General features: G+C 44.0%; 1 protein-coding gene across 1 annotated transcript in view; it reads right to left on the bottom strand.

The window, feature by feature from the left end:
* Nucleotides 1-10,098: 10,098 nt before the first annotated feature.
* The window catches only part of TAF4B (TATA-box binding protein associated factor 4b), a 73,726-nt gene continuing 60,812 nt past the window's right edge, over nucleotides 10,099-23,012 (bottom strand). The window contains exons 14-15 of the mRNA XM_065629476.1: nucleotides 21,560-21,679; nucleotides 10,099-10,266 (exon numbers count right to left, since the gene is read on the bottom strand). Of these exons, the coding sequence (XP_065485548.1) occupies nucleotides 10,099-10,266; nucleotides 21,560-21,679 (288 nt within the window). The remainder of the gene's footprint in view (nucleotides 10,267-21,559; nucleotides 21,680-23,012) is intronic.

Here is a 23,012-nt window from a genome sequence, read left to right as displayed (position 1 = left end):
TCTGTCCCTCCAGGCAGCTCAGCAGGGATGTGAGGGAGCAGCAGTGATGTGCCATGGGGAGGGACAGCACTGCAATGAGGCAGCCTTAAGGGACTGGGAGGGTGGGTTGACCATATTGGTTCTGCAGCACAGGGAGCATGGGTTCCTATAAGCACTTGTAAGCCTCAACTCCAGCCTGTCAGCACTCTCTCCCCAGCGAAGGGAATGCAGCTTCCCCTAGAGCATTGAAAACAGGGAGGGAAATACCCTTCAGAAACTGCCCAGATTTTGTATTTGAAATTCAGACCACCAGTCTTGTGATTCCTGGAGATCTGATTCATGCTTTTTGAACGTGTGGGTTTGGCAATACTATGCTTGCACTTAGAGACATTTCCCAACCCTTTATTTTCCCCAGAGGTGTTCTTTTTTTCCCTTTCTTTGCTCTTGTGTATATAAAATAAACTGCTTGGGGGTTAGGGGAGTTGTTACCGATAGCAAAACTCATCTATTAGATTCAGTGCAGTGAGCTGCTCGCTAAACAACAACAACAAAAAAATCCCCCACAACTTCATAGTCTAAAATAACCATGGCGGGTTGGAGCAACTCCTTTCCGCTCCTGCTTTGCCTTGGGGCGGGATAGAGTGGGGAAGGGCTCCTTTCCCCAAAGAGCAGCAGGGAAAAGCTGCCCCTCAACTGCACCATGCTTGGGGCAGTGGACAAGCCCTGGACCTCCGTGGTAGATGTGACCTGTCTGTTCCCACGTGTTTCTGTGGGAAAACCGAGCTCCTGCCCCCATCGGCTGCTCTGGGGATGGAGGTCTTGAGTGCATGCGGGCACACAAGACCCTAGGAGAGCATTTAAGTGCCTCTCCTGTGGTCACAAAAAGAGGATGGGTTTGTTTCAGGAGATTAAGTTTAAGACTTTTGGACCTGTATTCGATCAGATTACAAAAAAAATTTGTTTTTTTCCTCTCAAATATTTTTTTCATCCAGACATGGCAGCAACTGTCTATCACCATACATACCAATCAGGGGCACAAGTGCTACCTGAGCTCAAAGAAACAGTGTTAATTCCCCACAGCCTGTGCTAAGCACCATTTGTATTCCCATAGCTTGCTGCTGGCACAATAGAGGGCAAAATCCCACACCCATGGGAGTGGAGACTGTTTTCCATTCCCTGCAAGGGATCTCTGCCCACTTGAAGACAGGGCAGCAGTCAGGGAGCAAAAGGGATCCCTGCTGTGAGGGAGAGGGTTTGCAGGGTGCCAGCCTCAAATTGGGCAGCAGCAGGTTCTGAGTGCATGGGGGCAGGCACAGGAGGTGCTACGAGATGTGTTCTTGTTGGTAGGTTTAGGACTCACGGCTAATTTCACGAAAGGCCTTTGTCATGGTCAATTTAGGGAGCTATAAACAGCCCCTGCCACTCTGGGAGTCCACTGCTGCAAGAGACATGCCAAGGAGATCCCCAGAAGATAGCACATCAGGAAGGGGAACTACCAAATCTAGATGGAGGGAAAACCCCAACTAAAGGCTTTAGCTGCTGAGAAGGGAGTGCTTCCTTCTTGCAGTGTTCACTGTGGTGCCACAGAAGCCTACCAACAGCAAGTTTTTGTTGGCATCACAGCAAAGGCCAGTTTAAAGGAGACATCCGAAAGAGAACAGCTTAATAGTCTAAAAGCACTGCAGCTGCGTGGGACAGCCCGCCCCCTTTCTGCTGTAAGTGCACACAGGGGTCTAGGAAAGAAAAACTGCTTCCCCCTCAGCTGTCCTCCCCTGAGGAAAAGGTAACCTGCTTCCCCAGCACCTTGGGAGGCTGGAGATGACAGTGGAGATCTTTGCAGCCAGCACTCCTCAAGGTTCTCCAGAAGTCACATCCAAGATTTAGAAGCTCTTGAGAGGGCTAGTGCAATGGAAGCGATATTGGCTAGTAATTAACCGAGGTCATGGGAAGAGAAAGTAACTGAGCCCTATTTTAGCCCTATTGAATTTGATTTAACATCTCAGCATGATGAAGGGTCTCCAGGTGCTCAGAAGACAACTGGTCTGCCATAGAGCTCTGTGAGCCATTAGCCCTGACAAGCAGTAGCTGAGGAGCTGCTTGTGCACATGTCTTCCTATGGAAGACAACCAAAGCAGTGAGCCTGAAGAAACACGGGAAGGGATGGTAGTCATCCAAGGGAAACAGATTATTTTGGAGATGGGGAGGAGAACTGGCACAGCCATGGAAGCTGAAGAGGAAGGCGAGCTTCTGGGAAGAGCAGAAGTGCCCAAAAGGCTGTGCAAGATGAGGGTGGAAGCACTCAGTCTGGACTTCGCTTGGCCATGACCATTTCACTTGGGTTTCACCTGAGCACAGAAGTTAAAGCCAGGCTGGAGGGGGCCCAGACAAAGCAGACAGTTCACTCCATGTTTAGAAATCATCCCCGTAATTAAAACACTGAGAAAGGGCAGCACCCAGGTAGGCCGGCAAGCAAAGGTGGGCAGTGCTACAGCAGGTTTGTGCTCTAAGGCACGAGCATGGGGGCAAAATGCAAGACTAAGGCAGCTGTGGTGGGAGAGGGGAGGTGGGAAGGAGATCCAACAGCACAGAAACCAGATGGAGAGGATGAAAGGCAAGAGTGGGAGAGACGAGCTGGGCCACTGGTCCTCAGCCAGGCACGTCTGGGGATCTTTGTTCAAAGAGCCAGGGAGTGCTTGTGCCATATCTCGATGTCAGGAGCTGGAGCTCCTTACGTATGGCTTACTGCCCATGATGGAGGCTCATGGAGCCTCCCTGTGTCAAGGACACCTCCTCAGCATGAAGCATGTCTGAGGAGGCTGAACATACGGTGCCGTGACAGACCAAGGAGCACCCAGGGGGACTGGTGGGCACAACGAGGGCTCAAAGCCCCCGCAGCCAGGCCTCCCTCCCGCCTACGAGCTCATCCTCTGGCCGAGAGCCACCAGACCCCAGCCTGGCACAGCTGAGGGGCAGGGCAGTCCCGCAGCAGCTCTGCGGCCCCCGGCAGGCTGGGCCGGGCCGGGCATGCCTGGTGGCCCCGGGGCGTCGGGGCGGTGCTGGCTCCTCCGGGCCCTCCGCCAAGCAGGCGTCTTTCCCAAGGGCAGCTCCGCCAGCGCAGCCCCACCGCCCCTCCCGGCACCAGGGTCCCTGGGCAGGAGCTGCGGGCCAGTCGCTGCTGGCTCCCGCCACCCATTGCCCCCATGTCACCCACCCTGCCCGAACCCTGCGCCGCTTCGACTTTTACGTGTCAAAGTGCCACCCAAGGCAGGTGACAGCTATACAAGGTTTAAATCCTTTCCCAAACTTTCTGGGGGAAAAGAAATCACAAAAAGAGGCAGCACCCTACCCCTGCCACCCTGCGAGGGCTGGGCTGTGCCTACCTGCCTTTCTCCCTTGAGGGACGCTTCCCCAGGGTCACCTCGTCTTCCCTGGTCCAGGCTATAGTCAGAAACTGCAAGATTGCAAAAAGTCTAGCCTGTTAAAGAGAAAAAGCTTGGAAAGGCAGCCATCTGGGAGGCGGAGGAGCCTCACCCAGGTATAGGGATCTCTGGAAGACTCAGGTCCCTGCAAAGTTTTCTTAAATTTTGACTTGATCAAGACTATAGAGAATTAAAAAAAAAAAAAAGAAAAGAAAAAAAAGTCTCCTGACTCACTCTCTTCCCAAGACTGCCCTGGCCCTGAGCATTTTCCCTGCCTTGGGAAGTGTTGCAAAATCTGAGCTTGCCCTGGAGGTATCTCTCACTAATTACTGGATATCCTGGTTTTGTGTAAGGACACAGGCAGAACCTTCCCACAGGTTCTTCTTTACTGCATGGGAAAAAAAAAAAAAAACTCGAAACACCGATTTCTGTTTCGGCATCCCGAGCAGACTGCTGTGAAGGGCTGATTACCCACTCGAGGGGATCTCTTTCTGGAGCCGTCCTCCCCAGCTCTGGGGCATCACTCACCAACAGTCTCTAAGAAGCAAAGAATTTCAAAGGCGTAAAAACAACCTTACTTTTAATATTTGCCCTCTGTACCTGAAGTTTGGGTCACTTTCAATTTTTTTCCCCTGTAATAAAGAAGGCTCAAGCTTTCAAATTAGAAGCAAAGACTCTGAGAGCTCTGTGAGATGAGGCCCGTTTGAGTTCGCACCGCCCGCCAGCCGTGGCTGCTGAAGGGCAGGGTGCAGAAAATTACAGCCCTGGCCCTGACAAGAGGTAGCACAACCCTGATTATCATGTCAGCTTGGCGCAAGGCAGATGCTCACATGGGCTGTAAGCCTCCGTCCGTGGTTTATTCTCATCAGCAGAAGAAAACTGCTTTGTCTCTGAGAAGCTGACTAGCCCGTGCTGTATCTACACATCTTCTGCTTGTTCCAGATCGTCAGCATCAGCGAGGCCGCCAGCTCCCATGGACAGCACACGTCCCCCCGCACCCCACAGTCCTTCAGCTCTGTGGCTGGACCACAGCCCTGGGCTGCAGTTGGTGATAATCCTTCTTGCCACTCCTTCGAAGAGAGATGAGATGATTTCAGGGGGATTATCCCAATTTTAGGAAACATGACATTAAGAACAAAATATACATTGAACAGGAAACAATGATTTAAGGATTTCTTCCCAAATAGAAATTACTCAATAATTCTGCTTCATTAAATACACAGTTTGACATATCTACCTACTTTGATGGACCTTTTTTTTTTTTCTAGAAAGGCCCTTTTCTGTCATTTATCTAAATGAAAGCCACTGCCAAAATGCACATAAAGGTATCACCAAAGCTCCTGGAGAGAGGAGCGAGCTCTATCTTCAATCCTCTTGAGTGCTTTCTCCTTTTCCTACCCTTCCTTCTTGAGAAGTCCTGCTGATCAGCTCTTCAAGGGAGTCTTTATTCTCTGCCTAATTTTGCACAAAGGTATCAAAGGATTTTAACATATTAAAACTTGAAACCTCTTCAAGAATTTGTCTCCTTCCTCTCTCCTTGTTGCTAGAGTTTCACACCTGGGAGCTGTTATAACTCAGCCCTTACAAGAAGTAGGGTATTTCTTTAAAAAAGTTACTTAGCCATCCTTATACTCTCAGAGAACATGTATATTCACACATAATTACTTGAAAAAAATACTGCCCCTCCCCCCTTCAAGCTTCTAAGGACAGAAATAAGAAACACCTTCAAATAACTGTAAATAATAAACCCCGTCACGCTAAACACTTCAAAGTGGAAGAGCAAATATCTCAAGAAGCTTGGGGAACTACACATAATTATGAATTAGCTCTCAAAACCAGATGATCTGTCAGATAATTTTTCATTCCAAATAGATTTAAAAGTAATATTCCCTGTGATCTGGTAGACAGAGTAACTACTTACCGGTAACTGCAATTCTTCAAGCAAAGCCTGTGGAGCAAGAGCATGCATGCCAAGTGTCTGAGATGAAGATTTTTTTTTTGCCTTAGCAGTGTCCATGCAGAAGACCTTTGCATCAGGGCACAGCCCCAGGGCCAGCAGTCTTTCAGTGACACTACTGATGGGCAGAGCTCTGGAGAAGCACATACTGGTCATCCCTGTGGTCTCAGTGCAGGTCCTGTATCTAGCCAATGTTTGCCTGAATCGTGCAAGACATGGCTCTATAGCCCTCCCTACTTCTGAGACAGAAACAGACTGAAGAGGAGATATCTGGAAGAGCTGTGGAACTGAGATGGGGGTTGGGGAAGAAAATGGATGGCCGACTCTGATGGGGTCTCTGACAGGAGCTTTAGGTGGCTCTGCCAGGGAAACTTCCCTCGGAAGGTGGGAAGTACCTACTGCTGCAAGGACCTTATAGAAAACTCTTGACTGAAGTAGGACTTAATGGTAGAAATCTCAGCCGCCACAAAACACAAACTTTCTGTGAGGATCTGCTCCCTACTCACAGGAAGTAGCAGCCTCGGGGCTGACGTGAGCTGACCTGCACCACCACCTCCTTCCACTGCAGTATAACCATTTAACATCAAAGTCCAGGATGGAGATTGTCCTTTTCCTCGCTCCTTCACGAAAAAAACCCCTTTCAAAAGCAGGCTGCTGGAGGCAGCCTGTACACAGCGAAGCAGGGGAGACTGGGAAGCAAAGTTAGCAGCTAACATGCCAGAGTAACCACAGGGAGCAGGCAAGAAGTGACCGGCTCATGCCTATAGTAGAAGTGGTACAAAGAGGTGGAGCAAGGACTGATGTATCTGGATAGAAAAGACAAGGTTTCTTGCTTATTCCTTTGAAGTGTCACAAAGCCAAAAGGGGTGCTCATCCGGCTTACAAAGGGCCTGCACTGAGTGAAACGCTGGCATTGTGACCTGCAGATAGGCAGCCTTTCTACCCGTTGAGAGCGTGACAAGCCACCGACATGTGATAACAAGCCCAGTACTGTAAGTGGCAAAACAGAGACGTCTGGTGCGCTACATTCTTCGGTCTCAGTAGTCAACTTTGCGCTCATCAAAGGAGCCTTCACTGCAGATTGCAGTTATCTCCAGACCTGCAGGCTCCAGCCATGGGACTTTGGAGAACAACGGTTGGATCCAGCTCTTGGAGGATGTGCAGACATCATGTGTGCTACGTGCACAGGGAAGTGTGTGCAGTGCTTGGTCTCCAAAACCCAGCAACCTTTGTTTGAAAACTTGCTGAGAGCAAGCCCATTTCATCAAGTCCAATCACTTGGACTGTTTGCCCCTTCAAGACATCCTCGTTTGCTTTTGTCTTTCCTTCTACACCCCAGTGATTACAAACGAAGAGGAAAGCAAAGAACAGAGCAAAGAGATGAAGCTGGAGAAGAGCTGACAGCGCTTTTGCTGAGCACAGTGCACTCACATGGCAGGACACAGGTGCCTACAAGAGAGTGGGCCTGCATGACTTGATGCAAACAGTAGCCTTAAGCTACTCGTGTCAAAGTGTTCAAGAGAGTGCAATGGCTTTGAGGAATCATCTAGCAGTGTCTCGCGGGCCCTGCTACCTTCCTCATTAAACCTTGAACAAAGCTGCGGGGTGTGTTAGCGCACTCTGGCTAGTGTTTCCCATGGGGAGAAGGGAAATCTGGAGTCAAAGACAGTGCAAAGGGCTGGATTTAGCAGTAGGACTTGAAAATGGCGATAAAGGGAAAAAGCAGCAGCTGAAGGAGAAAGAGTACAGGACACTTTTGTCACCACATAACACAGAAAACTTGGCAAATTATGCTGCTAAGACAGTAGCAGTCAAGAGCCAGCAACAACAGCTTCCCCCCCACAACTGTATATAACATTTTCTTTCGAGGCTGAATACTTGAGTGGCAGGGATAGTTGCCCAGGCAGCTCAGTGCATCAGAAAGAGCCACCAGGCTAGCAGGCCACCTGGACAGCAAGAAGTGCCTGGAGCAAGTCTTAGACCCCTTACAGCATCGGTAGCATAGACGGCTCTACTGCAAGGTTCCCAAGCTTGAATACGAGCGTCCTGAGAACTAAGAGGCAAGGGAGCATCATGGCAGGGTTTGTCCTCATCACCTTAGGACTGGGATTTTAGTATGCTCATAAAAGGCAGCAAGGTTGGGGAAAAGCGGGGAATTGAACCTCTGGTCATCTCTCCTTTAACTCCTGGTGTGGCTGAGCAAAGCCCAAGTGTCTCCTAAGTGCCGTTTTAGAGGAAACTTGTTATTCTTAGAAGCAAATTTGAGCTCGAATGAGAGGCGGGCAGAACCCTCGGGAGAGAGATGAGTATTTTTAACCTTTCCACCGAGGCCTCATCTGTCCCTGTCTGAAATCAGGCCTAAAGATCTACTGGAAAATGTTTCTGAAAATGTCTGCTGCTCCTTGCAGCATAAAATTTGGGGGCTTGGCGTGTGTTTGGGGCAGGGGAAGAGGTGGCACAAAGGGAGGAACCACGGGTGAGAGACAACTTGCTATGGCAGCAATGAAGGCAATCAATCTGCATCGTAGGCAGGCCATAAAAGCACTTGAATCTCATCTATCATACTTTATATACATCTGTTTATCAATTAAGTTTTCTTCTCCAACATCTTTCGTTTTAATTATTGCATTGGTTTAAAGATGATGAAAAAGCAGGCCAATAAGCAGATGGACATCTTTTTCTCCAGCCTGCACTTAATTACTTGTGAGTTGCTTTAAAAATAACTTAGGACAACGCTTCCACTGCACATTGCTGAAGTCTGAGACAGCTCCTGTGTTTTTACTTCCCAGAACACATGCAAAGCACTCACCTCTGCCCAGCTGCTAAAAAAACCAAACCAAACCAAGCCAAACACCCAACAACCACCAGACTCTGTGCTGATTGACTTGGGGAAATCAGACAAATGAGAGGCTGCTTTTTCTCCCTGCCCACCCCCCTTCAAGTAATTCTTCACACCATCACCTAGTTCTGTTTAAAAACTTTAAAATATAGATGTTCATCGTTAATACGTGATGTGAGGCAACCATGCCAATTACTGTGATGTGCAGATAGCTGGGGCTCGCTCTCAGAGCCACGCCATTAGTCATGGTGATGACAGCTTCAGACGCTGAAGTTCTCACGTTAGGAAATAAAGGTACTGATTTATTATTTTTAATAAAATAATCACTTTAATGCAGTATTTAAAATAATTTTAAACATCTGATCAATAAGATACAGTACACAAATATGGAAAATGCTGCACTTTACATAAAAAGTAAAGCTAAGCATTTAATTATAGAAAACAATTTTGCCTGATGCCATCAATATCTTGCAAACCATAGCTTCGTCAAAGTACTGCTTTTCTTATATATATATATGCTATATATACATATATAAATAATTTACAGCATTCATTTACTAGATTTTTTTTTACTACTGTTCCAACAAAAAACCATAACTGATTCAAAACGTAGTGAATTTGGTAACTATCTGCAGTGGTTCTGACAGTGGAGGGTGTTTGAATCATCGCTTCAAGTTTTGAAGTAGCATGCCAAACAACCATTGGAAGCTTGTTCCTTTAAAAAAAAAAAAAATTTCATCAGGAAGCCATTCAGTACAGTCAGTGCCTTTCCCACAGGTCCTGGAAAATAGCCATGCTATACAGCACTGTGTCATAGGACGCAAAATGTATGGAGGCTGGGGAGAAGGGTGACCCGGGGGTTTTCCTTCCACCGCAAGGCAGTATTTACCAGCAAGTAGAGAGAAAATCTTTGAATCTATTCTAGCAGTCTTAATAATCTGGAGTCGTCCTCCTCACTGAAGGGAAACCAGGTAACTGACTAAATACTTTCTGTTTGGGAAGTTTCCCTGTTATACCACACTGAGGTATTAAATCAATATTCTAAACAAAGCAGTGAATCCTGTTCTTTGCAAACACTTCTTTTCTCCTTAAGAGAGTGTCCAGCTGCAAAACTTCAATGCATCTCAAGTTTTCCCTTTTTTACAGTCAGCACATGTTGTTTTTGTTCATTTCTTTCTACATCTATGCTCTACATCTTTCTACATCTATGCTCAATTTCAATGCTATTTTTTATAGGTACAGAAGATAAACTGTTCCTTCTGTTTACCCTTCCTTTTTAGGCTCTTTCACTCCTTGTATTCAAGTTTAGTAACTGCAAATTTTCCCCCAAACATCGAAGTATGCCCTAACTGCACTGCCTGATGTATTCCAATCACAAGAATGACCAATTTGTTCGCCTTCCCTCAGTAGTAATTCTAAACCCAGAAAATTTAAGGAGATGCTGAGTCAGATAGGCAATACATTAGCATGTTGACTGACTGCTGCTTCACGATTAAATACAGTTGCCATGCTATGCAGTGCCTTTAAAGTGTTGTTTGCCTAAAGAAGGTTGGATTAGAACAAGGCACTACACGTAGAGCAGATGATGCAGACTCTGGAGTACTAAAGCAAGTGACATACATAAACTAGGGGCACGTATCAAGCCCTCTGAGCCTGCAAGACAGTTAAATGCAAGCAGCTAGTCAGGTGCTTGTGTGTGCAGCTCAGTGTTTTCACTGGTTTAAGTCAAATATTATTAAAAACCCTGCAGGTGATAAGTTAGGTATTTAATAAAAATGTTTATCTGTAAACAAGAGTTATCCTTACAATGGATCATTTTCCACAAGTTGGAATTTCAAGACAGTGCAACAATGCTTCAGTGTTTTCTTTGGCAGTAGACAGCAAGTTGAAATGTAAAATTCAAATCACTTCAGAAGAGCACGGTACAAGGTTAGAGAATGCTTCATCTCCCTCTCTTGTTCCATGCAGAATACCAAGTCCCTGAGACAGATGCGGGTTATTCTTGGACAGAGCAGCTGTTTTGTAAGGCCAAAACCTGATGATCCAGGAGCAATTCCATTGCCATTCAAACCCTAAGTGGGGGAGGGAGAGAGAAAAAACATTAGAATTCCATGTAAATGCAAGTTTTTAACCAAACTATTGGATGATAGTGCCTATTGCATTAAACTAGTCTGCTGATGTTCAGCTGAAAACCAGAAGTCCTTGCACATCGGATACTTTAAAAGACAAAGCAAGCACTTGCCAGTTGATGGTTTATCTCAGTCAAAGCAACCAGAAAATTTTATCTTTCTTTAAAACTATGTTATTATGGTGAGATAAATTACTGCCGCTTCACTGAAGTCATGCTACAGAGACACTTGCTCTAAGAAAGGACAAGCTAACTACAAAGAAGGTACGACCACAGCTCCTGTGCAGAGCCCCAGGTCGTGCATGGTTCTTACTCCCAGACTTGCAAACCGCCCAAGCTCTAGATGTTCACATCTCTTGAAGAAAACCATCACTGAGAATAGGCTCTAGAGCTCTGAAACACAGCCGGGAGAAACTCTTATCCCGACTATCACCTGCGAATTGTCCTTTAAGGCAGTAACAAATACACACAGCCGAAGCATCTGCGTGTTCAGAACTCTGTATCTGCGCCTACCCATCTCAGTTGGCTGCCCTGCTTGGTTATGAAAGCACAATTGGTAGGAGATGATGATGTTTAGTAGTTATACATTCAGGCTACTGGAATGAGCAACCCCCACGCATTCCAAAATGCCCCAAGATTTATTATTAGGGGTGGGGAGGAAGAAGATTACCATGAGCTGCACAATAGACCGGCTACTTATCTTGGAGCCAATCTATGCTACACAGCCAGTCTCTTATCACTACTGGAGGGTTCTTGGTAATGAATGCAATTTGTACAAATACAAGTGCTCAGTCTCTGTAACTTCAGCAAGGCAATGCCTGCCAGCATCAACACCACTTGGAGACCGTGTTGCTTGGATGCCGTGTTAACTATATCAATTCTTACCCTAACGCTCTCCGCAAGACTTCAGCAAAATGACTTTGCCCACTTTGCTTAGAGAAACCTGGTTAAAAAACCCCATATATTAGAAACAAATACCAGTGCTGGACTATCTATAGCAGTGAATGCTACTGTTGTTAGGGGGGAGGCATTGAAATTTATTTTAAAAAATGAAGAGATTGACCAGAGAGCACACACTAGCCACAGAAAACCCAGGGCATATTGCAGAAATGGAAGCTGTATTTCTTACTAGCGGCATGCAGGATATTCGGCACCATTTCATTTGCTTTACAGTCGATACTATTAAACACTATGAAACGCCATAGTTTCAAACTTTCAGTTTGTTAAATGGCTCGGAACAAATGCGTGCGTGGGCAAGACTGCTGGCCACACTGCACAGAGAGGCCACCGCTGTCCTGGTAAGACACAAAAGGGTCACAGTTCAAGTTTGTCATATGACGACCCTGAAGGATCCAGCGAAAAGATAGCTCTGCAATGCAGCTGCCAGCACGGGTTGAAAAGGAGGTCAATCCAACAGGATGCAGCAGAAGGCCTGAGGCAACGTTATAAATGAAACAAACCCCAAGGGTCTTCAGTAACCCAACAGCAATGTCCTTTATAATTCAAAGAACTTTATGGAGGTGAAAGTATTTTCTCTCTAAATAGTCATTAGACTAGAAGTCTTACCTTTAAAAAGACACCAAATAAAGCCACCTCAATTCTATTCACCTCCTTACAAAAAGGAGGCAGACAGCACAAATCCCCCAGCCTGCTTTGGAAGCTGTCGGAGCTGCAAGATGCTACACAACAGGGCAGAGGTGTCAAGCTGCCTGCGTTTGAGACAGTTACGCGCTTGTTTCTTCTTAAATTCTTACCCCATGCCCAGTGCAGAGCCATTAAGCAATGTTATGCTGTAATATCACACCCGAAATCAAGCTTATCCTGGAGTCCTGTTTGCTAAGACAGCCGGTTCATACTTTTAAGTTTCATGTAACACCACACCAGCCTATCAGAGCTACTGAGCACAGCATTTCAGGGACTCTTCGACTGCTTACTGAACATACTTAAACCAACAGCTGCTACCACATCCAAGTTAAAAGAAAAGGTCCTCTCTCGAAGTGCAGATGGTTTCAAATTAAAGAAGCCAACAGACAGCCTGGGTCATTCCAGTCCAGACTGGGACGGCAGACAGGCTTTGTCTGGTTGGCGAACTCACCCAGCACCATATGCCTGGTTGCACACAGCCTCCTGCGTGTGTCTCTCAACAAAATTTATACAGGGATGAGCACTAATTCCTTTTAGCTTCTGTCTTCCACAGCTGCATCAAAACATTGATCTTTTTATGGTTTCGTTTTGGACTCTGGACCAAGAAGTGGAGGGTGAGGTACTGCCTGTCTTTTTATAACAGAACATTTAAAGAACCAAAAGTGAAAACACTTGAAGATGACATTTGGGCATCAAAATGAGTCATCACAGGTGCCTCTGTTAATGTCCAAGACCTTATTTAAGAAGCGCCAGACTGAGCTCTCCAGCTGACACCAGGGACACTTTAGGGGAAGGTCCTCTGCTGCTCAGTTCTCAGAGGCTACTCTTGAGCAAGTCCCTGTCGGGCACCAGGTCAATCTTATCTGGCCCTAGCAGTCAGCGGTACCCTCCTTTAAATCTCACATACCCCTTCCTGCACAGAAGCTTCACCGCACTGCTTTTGAGACCTTAATACCTTGGTTAGAAAAACACCAGCCCATTCCTTGCTCCCAGATATCTCTATTACATTCCTCCTAGCTGGGCAGCGACCACTTTCATCTTGCTATTTTAGGAGATTCTTCACTGCCAAAGTCTTCAGACTACCCTAAGACAGCCTCGTGAACCTCTTCTGAGGGGAAGTGAAAAATGCAGCTTTGCAACCAGGGCACAGACAAGCACAAAAATAAGTCAATATAAAATGCATCCCTGCAGAACCAATTCTAGCAAGTTCCTGTCTTTCACTGAGCCCCCAGCACATCATTTTCCTTCCGAAAGAGAAATGATGCAGAGACACACAGCCCGAGATGGGTAACTACCAGTATAGATACCACCTGGGTATCAGCAGCTGTGCTACAACAGCAACAACAGCTTTAGCCCAGCTGACAGACCCTGTCATGGCCAGCTAAGGTACGTTGGCAATGAGACTATGCACCATTGGAAACCACCCTTCACAGTACAGAGACCACCAGCTGGCTTAAAACCACCCCTGTGAGGCCACAACGGCTGCAGTCCTGCTTTCGGCCTCTCCTCAGAGTTGAATCAAATTAGCAGCTTTGCCAAAGCAACACACTGTCGCCTTTGCTTGATCCTCAGAGCCTTTTATATACACCTGACAGAGATCTGTTATTCTCCATGATCTTGGCAGCAGAAGACATGATGGAGCTCCTGCAGTAGTCCCATGCCTGCTGTGCAGCTAGTCTTGTCGGGAGGTTGCTCCCAAAACCCGTCTTTAAGATCTCTAGAGCTCTCCCCAGTGGCTGGACCAAGAATTAAATACTAACTCTGAAAAGGCAAGAGTGAAGTTGATAGAGATCTACAGCTCACAACAACGCTCTTCCTTTACCTGAGCTACAATCATCACCTTATTCTTACTCTGAAAGGTATCCGGAGCATGTGATCTAGGAGTCTGCATCTTGGGTACTGACAAGGATATCAAAGCTGCTCAGAGCTATGCTATGGGCCCTGACACAAAGATCAGAGGGCTCTGCAGACACCTTCCTTCCCGTCAAGTCTGGGTCAGGCTCAATGAGTGTTTCTGGCAGAATACACGCTCCCTTCTCAAATTCAACAGCTTCATACCAATCACATTTTAAAACTCTTAAGAGGCGGACACTTTAGGAGTGCAAAGCATTCAGTCAAAAGTCAAGCCTAGAGTTCTCGTTTCAATTTTTGGTGTGGCATAAACACATCCCAGACTCGGAGCCAAGATCCCAAGAGAGCAAACTGTCATTGCAGCTCTGCTGTGCATTATAAAAATACCACCGGCAGAAGGAAGCAAAGTCGCAAGACAGTTTTCAGTGACATCTGCAAACAGTGAAAAATTACAACTGCATGCAGAGATGTTGTCACAAGGGGGTAAGAGCACCTACCGAACTGGAAGAAAAGCATCCAGGTTCAACCCCCAGCTCTGTCACCTGTGGCCACACTGAGGTCTGTGATATCTACTGTACCCTGTACACTAGTTTCCCAGCTGTACAACACAGAACACATTCTTCTCTCACAGGAGGAAAAAAGGTTAAAAATCCATTAACAGATTGTAGAGTGCTCAAACACTTTCCTGGGTCTCCCCTAGCAGCAAGGGGGAAGGAAGAGACCCTGTCAGAATTGTGACAGTTTTGCTTGTACAAATAAGTGCCTAATTTAGGCTGGAGAAAACAAAGCGTAAGAAGTTGATACTACTTGGGTGACAAGCCAGCCTATTCTAACAAGCCTCAGTCTGATAGAAATACTCCCATATTCACAATACTAAAATACATTACTCAATATTTATATGATTATTTTTTAAAAAATAAAGTTGGTTGTGTTAGGTGGTTGCAGTTTTGGCTTTTTGTTTGTGGGGTTTTTTGGGTTTTTTATGGTTTTGGTTTTTTTTTTCCTTCTAGAGCAGGGGTGTCAAACTCATTTTTACAGGGGGTCACATTAGCCTTTCGGTTGCCTTCAAAGGGCTGAATGTAATTTTAGGACTGTATAAATGTACCTATCCCTACTCTTCTAGACCATTAGGATAGACCAAGGCAATGTCTGAATGGCTTAGATCTCTATTTCCAGGCTGCTTCTCATGCAGCTGAAAACAAACATGTATATTTATGATGTTATCTGTAGTCTACAAAGAAGTCTCAGGAAGCTGTAGGATCTATATAATAGAGAATGGTATTCAACTATGCATTTTTCCTCAGATTTCATTGCAACATTCCTACAAGTCCTTTCAAATGTAGGCAACAGCATGTTTTACATATTGAAACAAATTACTGCTAATGTAATGTCAGTTTATTCACTATTATGCCCAAGATTCATGTACGCATGTCACTTCGTATGGCTACATCAGATGCTTAATCTGTACCTGGAGGTAATGAATACTATACAAATATGTCATGTTAGTTAATAGACAATTATTAAGCTGAAATTTTCTGGCTCTTTGCCACATCATTTCAAGCAATGTATTGTCAACTAAATTATAAATCTCTTGACCCTTCACATGTCATCAACATTTGCGCACTACCAATATGTTCAGCCTAAAGCTACAATGCAATTAGTCATTTAAATTGCAGATATCTTTCGCACATAAGAAGAATTAAGTTCATCTCTAGCACAGAGAAGGCACGATACGGGCCAATGAACTCTATTTCTGAAGTGTGTGAATGGCAGTCAAGAATATTTTTGCCTGTTTACATGGTAAAAAATTCACATCAAGTGTATGGCCTAGACTGACAGCAGCTAGGAAATTCAGCACTGAAATTGAAACTCTCTAGCTGACAGGGCTGTGCTTAGGTCTTGCAGCAGATAAGTGAGATGCTGAAGCCATATTTTATAATTGCAGCAACACTTTTAGCTCCCCTCTTCCCCAAAGGCATGACCACACTGTAGACTCTTCAATTGTCTAATAGCCTGAATGAGAACCAAAAACTGAAGTCAAGGGTCTGCATATATTAAGCATAAAAAAGAAAACTCCTCCTGTATCACTCTAGACTGATAGGCTGGGGGAAGGGGTGGTAGAGACAGAAAGAGACACAGAGAAAGAGAGGGGAAACCCCTCAGGTGGAGAAATAGATTTTGTGGCCTGGCTCTGAACACCTACTTACCTGCAAGTAGTCTAGGTCCAATTTAAAATTATTGCTTTTAAATTCATTTTCTGCAACTTTTAAGAAAATACTTTAGCAGGCTATCACGTACCAATGCCATGCATCAGCCAGCAGCTTCTCTGCACCCCATGGATACATACAGAGAGCAGCAAACCTATCATCATTCACTGCAGAACCAACTTCTGCATTTAATTCACATTTAGACACAGTCACTTCCTTAACACCAATACTGAAGCTGATGAATTATGCTAGTGTGTCCTCTCATTAGAAGAGCTTATGGCCAAAAAGGCAGCAGTAACTTCTACAGCTACAGCTTGTGAGAGTGTAAAGCCACCTACCCACTTAACTACCACACATCCCTCCTGCAAATGCCAAAAAAATGAAAGTGATTTGACCATAACACAGTGGAAAAAAAGAAAACATCTCTCTTTCTCAGTCATTTAGAAGAGTTGGGATTTTCTTTCATTCTGCAGAAAAGGACTTGTTGCTCAAAGGCATAGCTCTTCCTGGGTCAGCCTAAACAGCATTTCCAAAGCTTAAACAAGCACCATATACAGAATATATTTAATTGACATGCATACCAGCATCCTAAGCCGTAAGGCAAGAAGGGTAATTTTCAGTTCTCCTAACAATGGTCAGATGTGCAGAGACCTACTAGCCCTAGAAGAGGACAAGCAAGTTTTCTCCACCCACAATCAATAACTAAAATGGAACAATTACCAGTGTGGTAAACAAGACATTTCTCCCATTTCCTCTTGCCAAACTTCTTCCCAGAAGGAGAATACAAGCTTATTTGTGAACTGCTGTATTAGATGTGCGTCACTCTGGAAGCATCACATTATTTTATGCATGTTGGTCAGAGCTAGGAGTCTGACAGAAATAAAGTACTTGAATGGCTCTGCACTGACCCCAAGATATCAGCTGCATCATTTACTTCGGTAGCAACTACTTGCAGTAGCCTCAGTTTCCACAGCAGAGGTAGACTATGGGTGGCAAGGCAAGAGCCACACGTACTGACAGAGCAGCCAGTCTTGGTGTGGAGCAGAAGAGCCGAAAGCAGTATCTGGAAGGAGGAAATTCCCTTTGCCATCAGACCAGGCAAAAAGAAAGAAAAACCACAAGATTTAGCCCTGAGTCAGTCAACGTGACCAACCTGGAAGAAGGCAAGTGAAGGACGTGCCACCAACAGCACTTTGGGGCAAGACAGATGGATCACTTCAAAGTAGTTAACGTGTTACCACTCTGCCAGAAAACAGATCAGAAGCAAGCAGTATCCCAAAAAATAAAATGCAGAAGTGCAGGCATTCAAGTAAGTTTGCCTGTATAAAGCAGAAGAATGGCCCAGCCACACTCTTCAGAAGCTGACCATAAGAGTAATAGCCAGTCTCCAAACTCTACTTTCAAAAAAAGTATCTAGGCTTATTTTTTCTTCCCTTCTGCATGATACTGCACAAATATACTGCTCTCAATTCAAGGCCAAAGAGGAGCTGGGACCCGAGACACCTTTGGATAGAAGGAAAGAAAGTTCAAGGACCCAGAACTACAGCCTGTTTCCTCACAGTTTTAAAGTTTTTAAAGTTTTAAATATTTGCAAGGGTTTTCAGACTTCTAAGACTCCAGTTACAGTGAGAATGAGACAAAGCTGTTTCCAAAATAGCTTTGTCATCAGAAAAAGCAGTAAAACTTAATTCAAAATAATCCTTGACTATTTCTCAGCATTGAAAACATCATGGGGCATTTTACCAACCAATAAAAACTATGAAACAAAACACAGAATCGGGAAAATAAGTCTGTGGCTTCAAGTACACTTGTTTGTGATTTGTTTTAGAAGTGTTCTCCCTTCTCAAGATGAGTTATTTTTCAATTCTTCCCACCCTTTCCTTCATTACTGTTCACCACATGCCCCCCAGAAAAGGAAAAGAGGTGGCTAACAAATACACAAACACAAAAACACATATGAATGGAATCCAAAGACTTTTCCCCCTCATTGTATCCAAAAATGTCCAGAGGGACCAGAATGAGAGAGATTAAGATATTACCACCTCTGGAATACAACTAGCACCAATTAACACATTTTCACAATAGAGGGATTTTCTTACCAGGGCTTTCTCAAACTACTCTTTCTGAACAATACCATTCAAGTGTTAAGTTGTAGTGAAGAGAACATGTAAAACTACCTCAACCACTGTTTCCAACCAGAAGGAGAAAAAGAGTTCCCATTATACTGATGCCTTTTTTTTTAATTAGGACTGAAGCATTACCCTTATTTTTTCATCCCATGATCTTCAAGGATTTCCCCCTACTGCTATTTCAGGTTTAGTGATATATAAGCAATAACCATGGCAAGATATAGTTTACCCTTTTTATATTGCTTTTAGGGTCCAAATTAGTTGACAGACACTCCTCTGGGCAAGAACCTCTATTTGCTACTTGTCACACTATAAAGTGGTGCGGCTGCTGGTAAACAGGCTCCTAGCTGTAAAGCACATGCTCATGTTCTAGTTGCCAGATTAAAATAATCCATAATAGGTCTGCTTAAAAGACAAAGAAAAGAAAGCAGAATTTCAGAGAACAAGATAGGATGGACGTGCAGGAATTGGGCATTCAACTATCCCAGGAAAAAGATCTTCCAGAAGAGATGCAAAACCAGATGGCAGAGTACAGAGGAAGCAGATACTTTGAGCTGAAGAACCATCCCAATTAAACATAGACACTCGTTTGTGAAGAAAGGAAACATAGTATACTGACAAAATGCTGTTCTTAGCCCTTCACACCCACTGTTATTGCACCAGAAGGTAGCAGATCTCATACCAACCCAGTCTGCTGAGCTGCAGTCTTCCACTACCCATTATACTTCGGTACTGAATAAAGAAAGGGAAGTATACAACAAATTTGCTTACAGAGTTTCACTTTTTTAATACATACTGTAACTGATTATTTCTTCCCTGTCTCCTCAAATACCTTAGGGCTTCAATTTACATCAATAATGGCTTGAAACAATTCCTTTCCTTTAATTATTGCAGTAGGCAACGATAAAAAGAAGCTGAAGAGAGTCAACTTTGCTCCAGCCCAGACGTAAGAGATACAAACATTGTACAAAGAACATTATCCAAGGAAAGTTGAAGTCTTACTTAAAATCTCAAATGCAGTTAGCAGTGATTTCATTTGATGCTGTCAAAGGATCAATCATATTCAGGAATAACTTCTTCCATCATACCTGCCTACCAAGATACTAGGCTTTAAAAAAAAAAATGGTCACAGGAGTATTATGCACAGATTTACTCCTTGCCATTGCATAGTCAGGAAGTTCTGACATTTAAGACTACTTGAGAGGAAAGCTGTCTGTATTTGCAATTTGAAATGAGAAAGTACATCCTGCCAGTTTAAATTATTCTCGGACAGGTTACCCAAAAAGATGATTTTGAAGATGCCCAAATATGTATCAGCCTAAGGCCATAGTGTGCTTGCTTTCAGTTGCAAAGACCTCCTTTCATCTCTGAAGAATGGAATGTTGTTTACTGCTCAGGATGTTTTGCCATGTTATCATGAATGTATTGCAAATGTTCTGCTTCTTGAACTAGAGAGTGTCTGTCAAAACCACTCTTTATTCTACAAGAGAAGTCTTAAGCCTTTTATAAATCCTGCTCAGATATATTGGGACACTTAAATGTTGAAGTCTAAACATCCCTCTCAAGTTTGCCATCTGCATAATTTCACAAAAGAGAAAAAAGGTCTGTGGAGAACTGCTTTCTGGTAGCATGAAGCCCAAGTGCTATGCACTGGAATGCAAGATTGCATGTGACAAACACAAGTAGATTCACTGGCAGAATTACTTTCACCTACTGCCCTTACAACTCAGTCTAGTAAGGCATCTATATGAAAAGCATTTTAAAATACAGTGGGTAAATTTGTGACAATGAAATGCTGTCAAGGTTTATGGTCAGTTTTAGGCATGTTATGTCCAGGTTCTTTTAAACCAACAATGTAAATAACAGATCACCACCTTTAGCAACACTGTTATCTGTCTTACTTCGGCACAATCTCATGCAGCTTTTAATAAAGCAGACACACTGCAGACGATGAGAAATAACTGAAAAGTACCTAACAGGCAGACTTGTTAAATATTCAGAAACAAATCCGGCAATAATTACAGAAAACCACTCCGAAGAACAGGAATAGCTACTCAATAGAAGCTTGGGGGAAGAGGAGAAAAGGATGGGGAAAACTGTTCTTGTGCTAGACTTATTTTTTTCAAGTTTTTCCAGTGGTATTATAAAAAAAAAAACAAAAACAAAAACCTACACTTTCAGCTTCATGTGAAAGCGCATTAAAAAACTTCAAAGAAATGAAGAATAGCTGCTCAAAAGCTGGGAGCACTGCTTTCTGTGGCTTGTTTAGATACAGATTCCTTCACTTGTGGTAAAACAGGGAGCACTCAAGGAGCTAATTGTGTCTCCATGTCAGAGAAGCAGAGTCTACTTCACCTCCTTAGTGAGATGTCTTGTCACAATCCAGGCTGAGGGAAAAACCTACAGGACAGAAGCCACCCCTATCTCCTTTACATTGCAAATAACTGAGCTTCATACAAGGTCCTTCCAGACTCCAGTATGTAAAAAACTGGAGTATTTTAGCTTCCCATGCCACAAGAATGAAAAAGACTTCAGGTTCATCAGAAAGGACAGAAACTTTGCCACCACTACTTCTACACAAGAGTTACTTTCCAGGCTTCTGTTCACTGTGCTTGGGTCACAACCAACCAGACATTCACTTGAGCGATGTTGAAGCTTCATGAGGAAGAAGGGCAAAACAGGCAACAACACTTGAGTGACAGCTCACAACAGATTTCTCCCTTCTCCAGCCAAGATGATCACTAACAGAGGTAGGCTGTCAGTCTCCTTGGAAAGACCTTGTGCAGCCCCACAAGCTTCCCAGGTCCCAGAAAAAGTTAATCTCCAGCACAACATTAAGAGATTTGTTGAGAGCAAGATTTGTTAAAAGCACCTTCCAGTCACTTTTACAATGCAGCATGAGCCAGAAAAGGTGACCTGGTTCATTGCAGGAACCAAATGGTCTAGCTTTATTTCTTTATTTATTGCTTTTTGGGGGGTCTAGCCAATGCAAACACAGTATAATTGAAGAGAGTCCCTATGCATTGTACATGGAAAAAAGTCCACAGTCAAATGTCAAAACAAGAGCCATTTCAAAAGCCATCCAAACAGCCATCATGACTTCAACTGAGAGGCCACGACAACCAGCTGCTATGGAAGACCACCACAGCTTCGTTACCCTCCACTGCAGATGGAAGTTTCTCTGAGCCACCGTTTCAGTCAGTCCTTTACACACAGTGCTCTTAACCACAGTTCTTCCTATAACACACCATTAAACATCCCCATCCAATTTCCCAGAAACAATCCTTTGAAGTATCTAATATATGGACTAGTTTTCTTAGAGTACGTAACCAGCAATTTCGTCCTACAAGGAAGGATAAGAATAATTCAGTATGAAGATACAACAACATAAAAGTCATCTCCGTACCTCCAGCCCAGATCCAATGTTTGATGAATCCAGTGGTCTTTTCTTCCTTGGTCCAATGGCTGCCAAAGCTGTGAGATTGGCTTCTCTCTGTTGCATTTGTGCTAGCTCCAATTGTTGCATCTAATTTAAAAAGAAAACACCTATATTAATTATGGTATACAGTATCCTGCAGATCTTGGTTCTCCTTATGGCACCTTCAGACAGCTCTGCAGTCCCCCCTGGAAGAATGTATTTCACAGCATTTTTTCCTGCCTTTCTAGACAGCTTTCCAGTATTTTGGGCAGATTCCAATACTCAGTCATGCTTAGAGCTTTGAATACGAACAATCCTATAGATAGTACCAAGTAACACTTTTAATAGAGAGAGCATTGTAGTATCAGTGGAGCCTCAACAGGGGCTTGCTGCAGCTCCTCAGCTCATAAGCTTTGCCGTTTCTGATTAACAGAAAATATTGATCAGAATTGCTTTATGAAGCTGGATTAGTTTTGAAAATTGAAGTTACCATGTTGTTTGAACTGGGTATATTCTTAATTCAAAATCTCAACTCATGACTGCACAAGCAAGACACTCAATTTCTTCACGCTGTATTACCTGAATCCAGGACTCAATATTGCCACTCTGAAACATCATCTTATCCAAATGAACAGGATGCTTACTTTTCACCAATATTCTTTCTTTTCCCAGTACCTATTTGAATCTTCAGGCAGATCTGAAGCAAGTTAGAGATACACTGTATATATTTATTTTCACTCATCTCCAAAAGCTGTTCAACACAAAGAAATCCTTAGAAAAAACCTCTACTTGGGTTAGGCAAACTTGGGATGAGAAAGCAACCCATAATCAAGAGGATTAATTATTTCTGCATTTCAAGGTACAGACAAGTTCATTTTATTGAATAACTATAGATACCAGTCACTCTGGAGCTCAACCCAGTGAAGTCCTCTAATAAACTTACTATTAATATCTTGGACAGGCCTCCTTGCTAATACAATTACACTGCTTTCAGATCCACCAGCTGTCCAACTTGGAGCATGGGTGGAGGGGAGCACACTCGCCCTCTCTGTAGAGAAGGAAGGTTTTCTATTTACACAGGTTGAGTTTGTCCTTAACCACAAACCTCTAGGTTTGATGTTAATCTTTAAATGATCCAACACACAACTAGAACAGCTCCTTAGTCCATGCTCTTCCCACTCCCAGAACTTACAAAAACGGTTTGGGTGGGAATTCTTTACATTCATGCATGTCCATGTCTTTAAAGAAAGTACAGCCGTATCGTTATAGCAAAGCATGCAACTCTCCTCCCTTCTTCCAACCCAGCAGTTCATTAAAAAAAAAAAAAAAAAAAAAAAAAGGAAATCCTCATTCGGTCAGTATAGATATTTTGGTTACTAAGCTTGCAATACACAATGTTTTTGCTTGCTTTTCAGCTCTCAGAGATCTTACTTGGAGAAGA

Source organism: Caloenas nicobarica, chromosome 2, assembly GCF_036013445.1.
Source record: "Caloenas nicobarica isolate bCalNic1 chromosome 2, bCalNic1.hap1, whole genome shotgun sequence".
NCBI lineage: Eukaryota > Metazoa > Chordata > Aves > Columbiformes > Columbidae > Caloenas > Caloenas nicobarica.
Note: the sequence above shows the minus strand (reverse complement) of the source record. Positions and strands in the feature narration are given on the sequence as shown.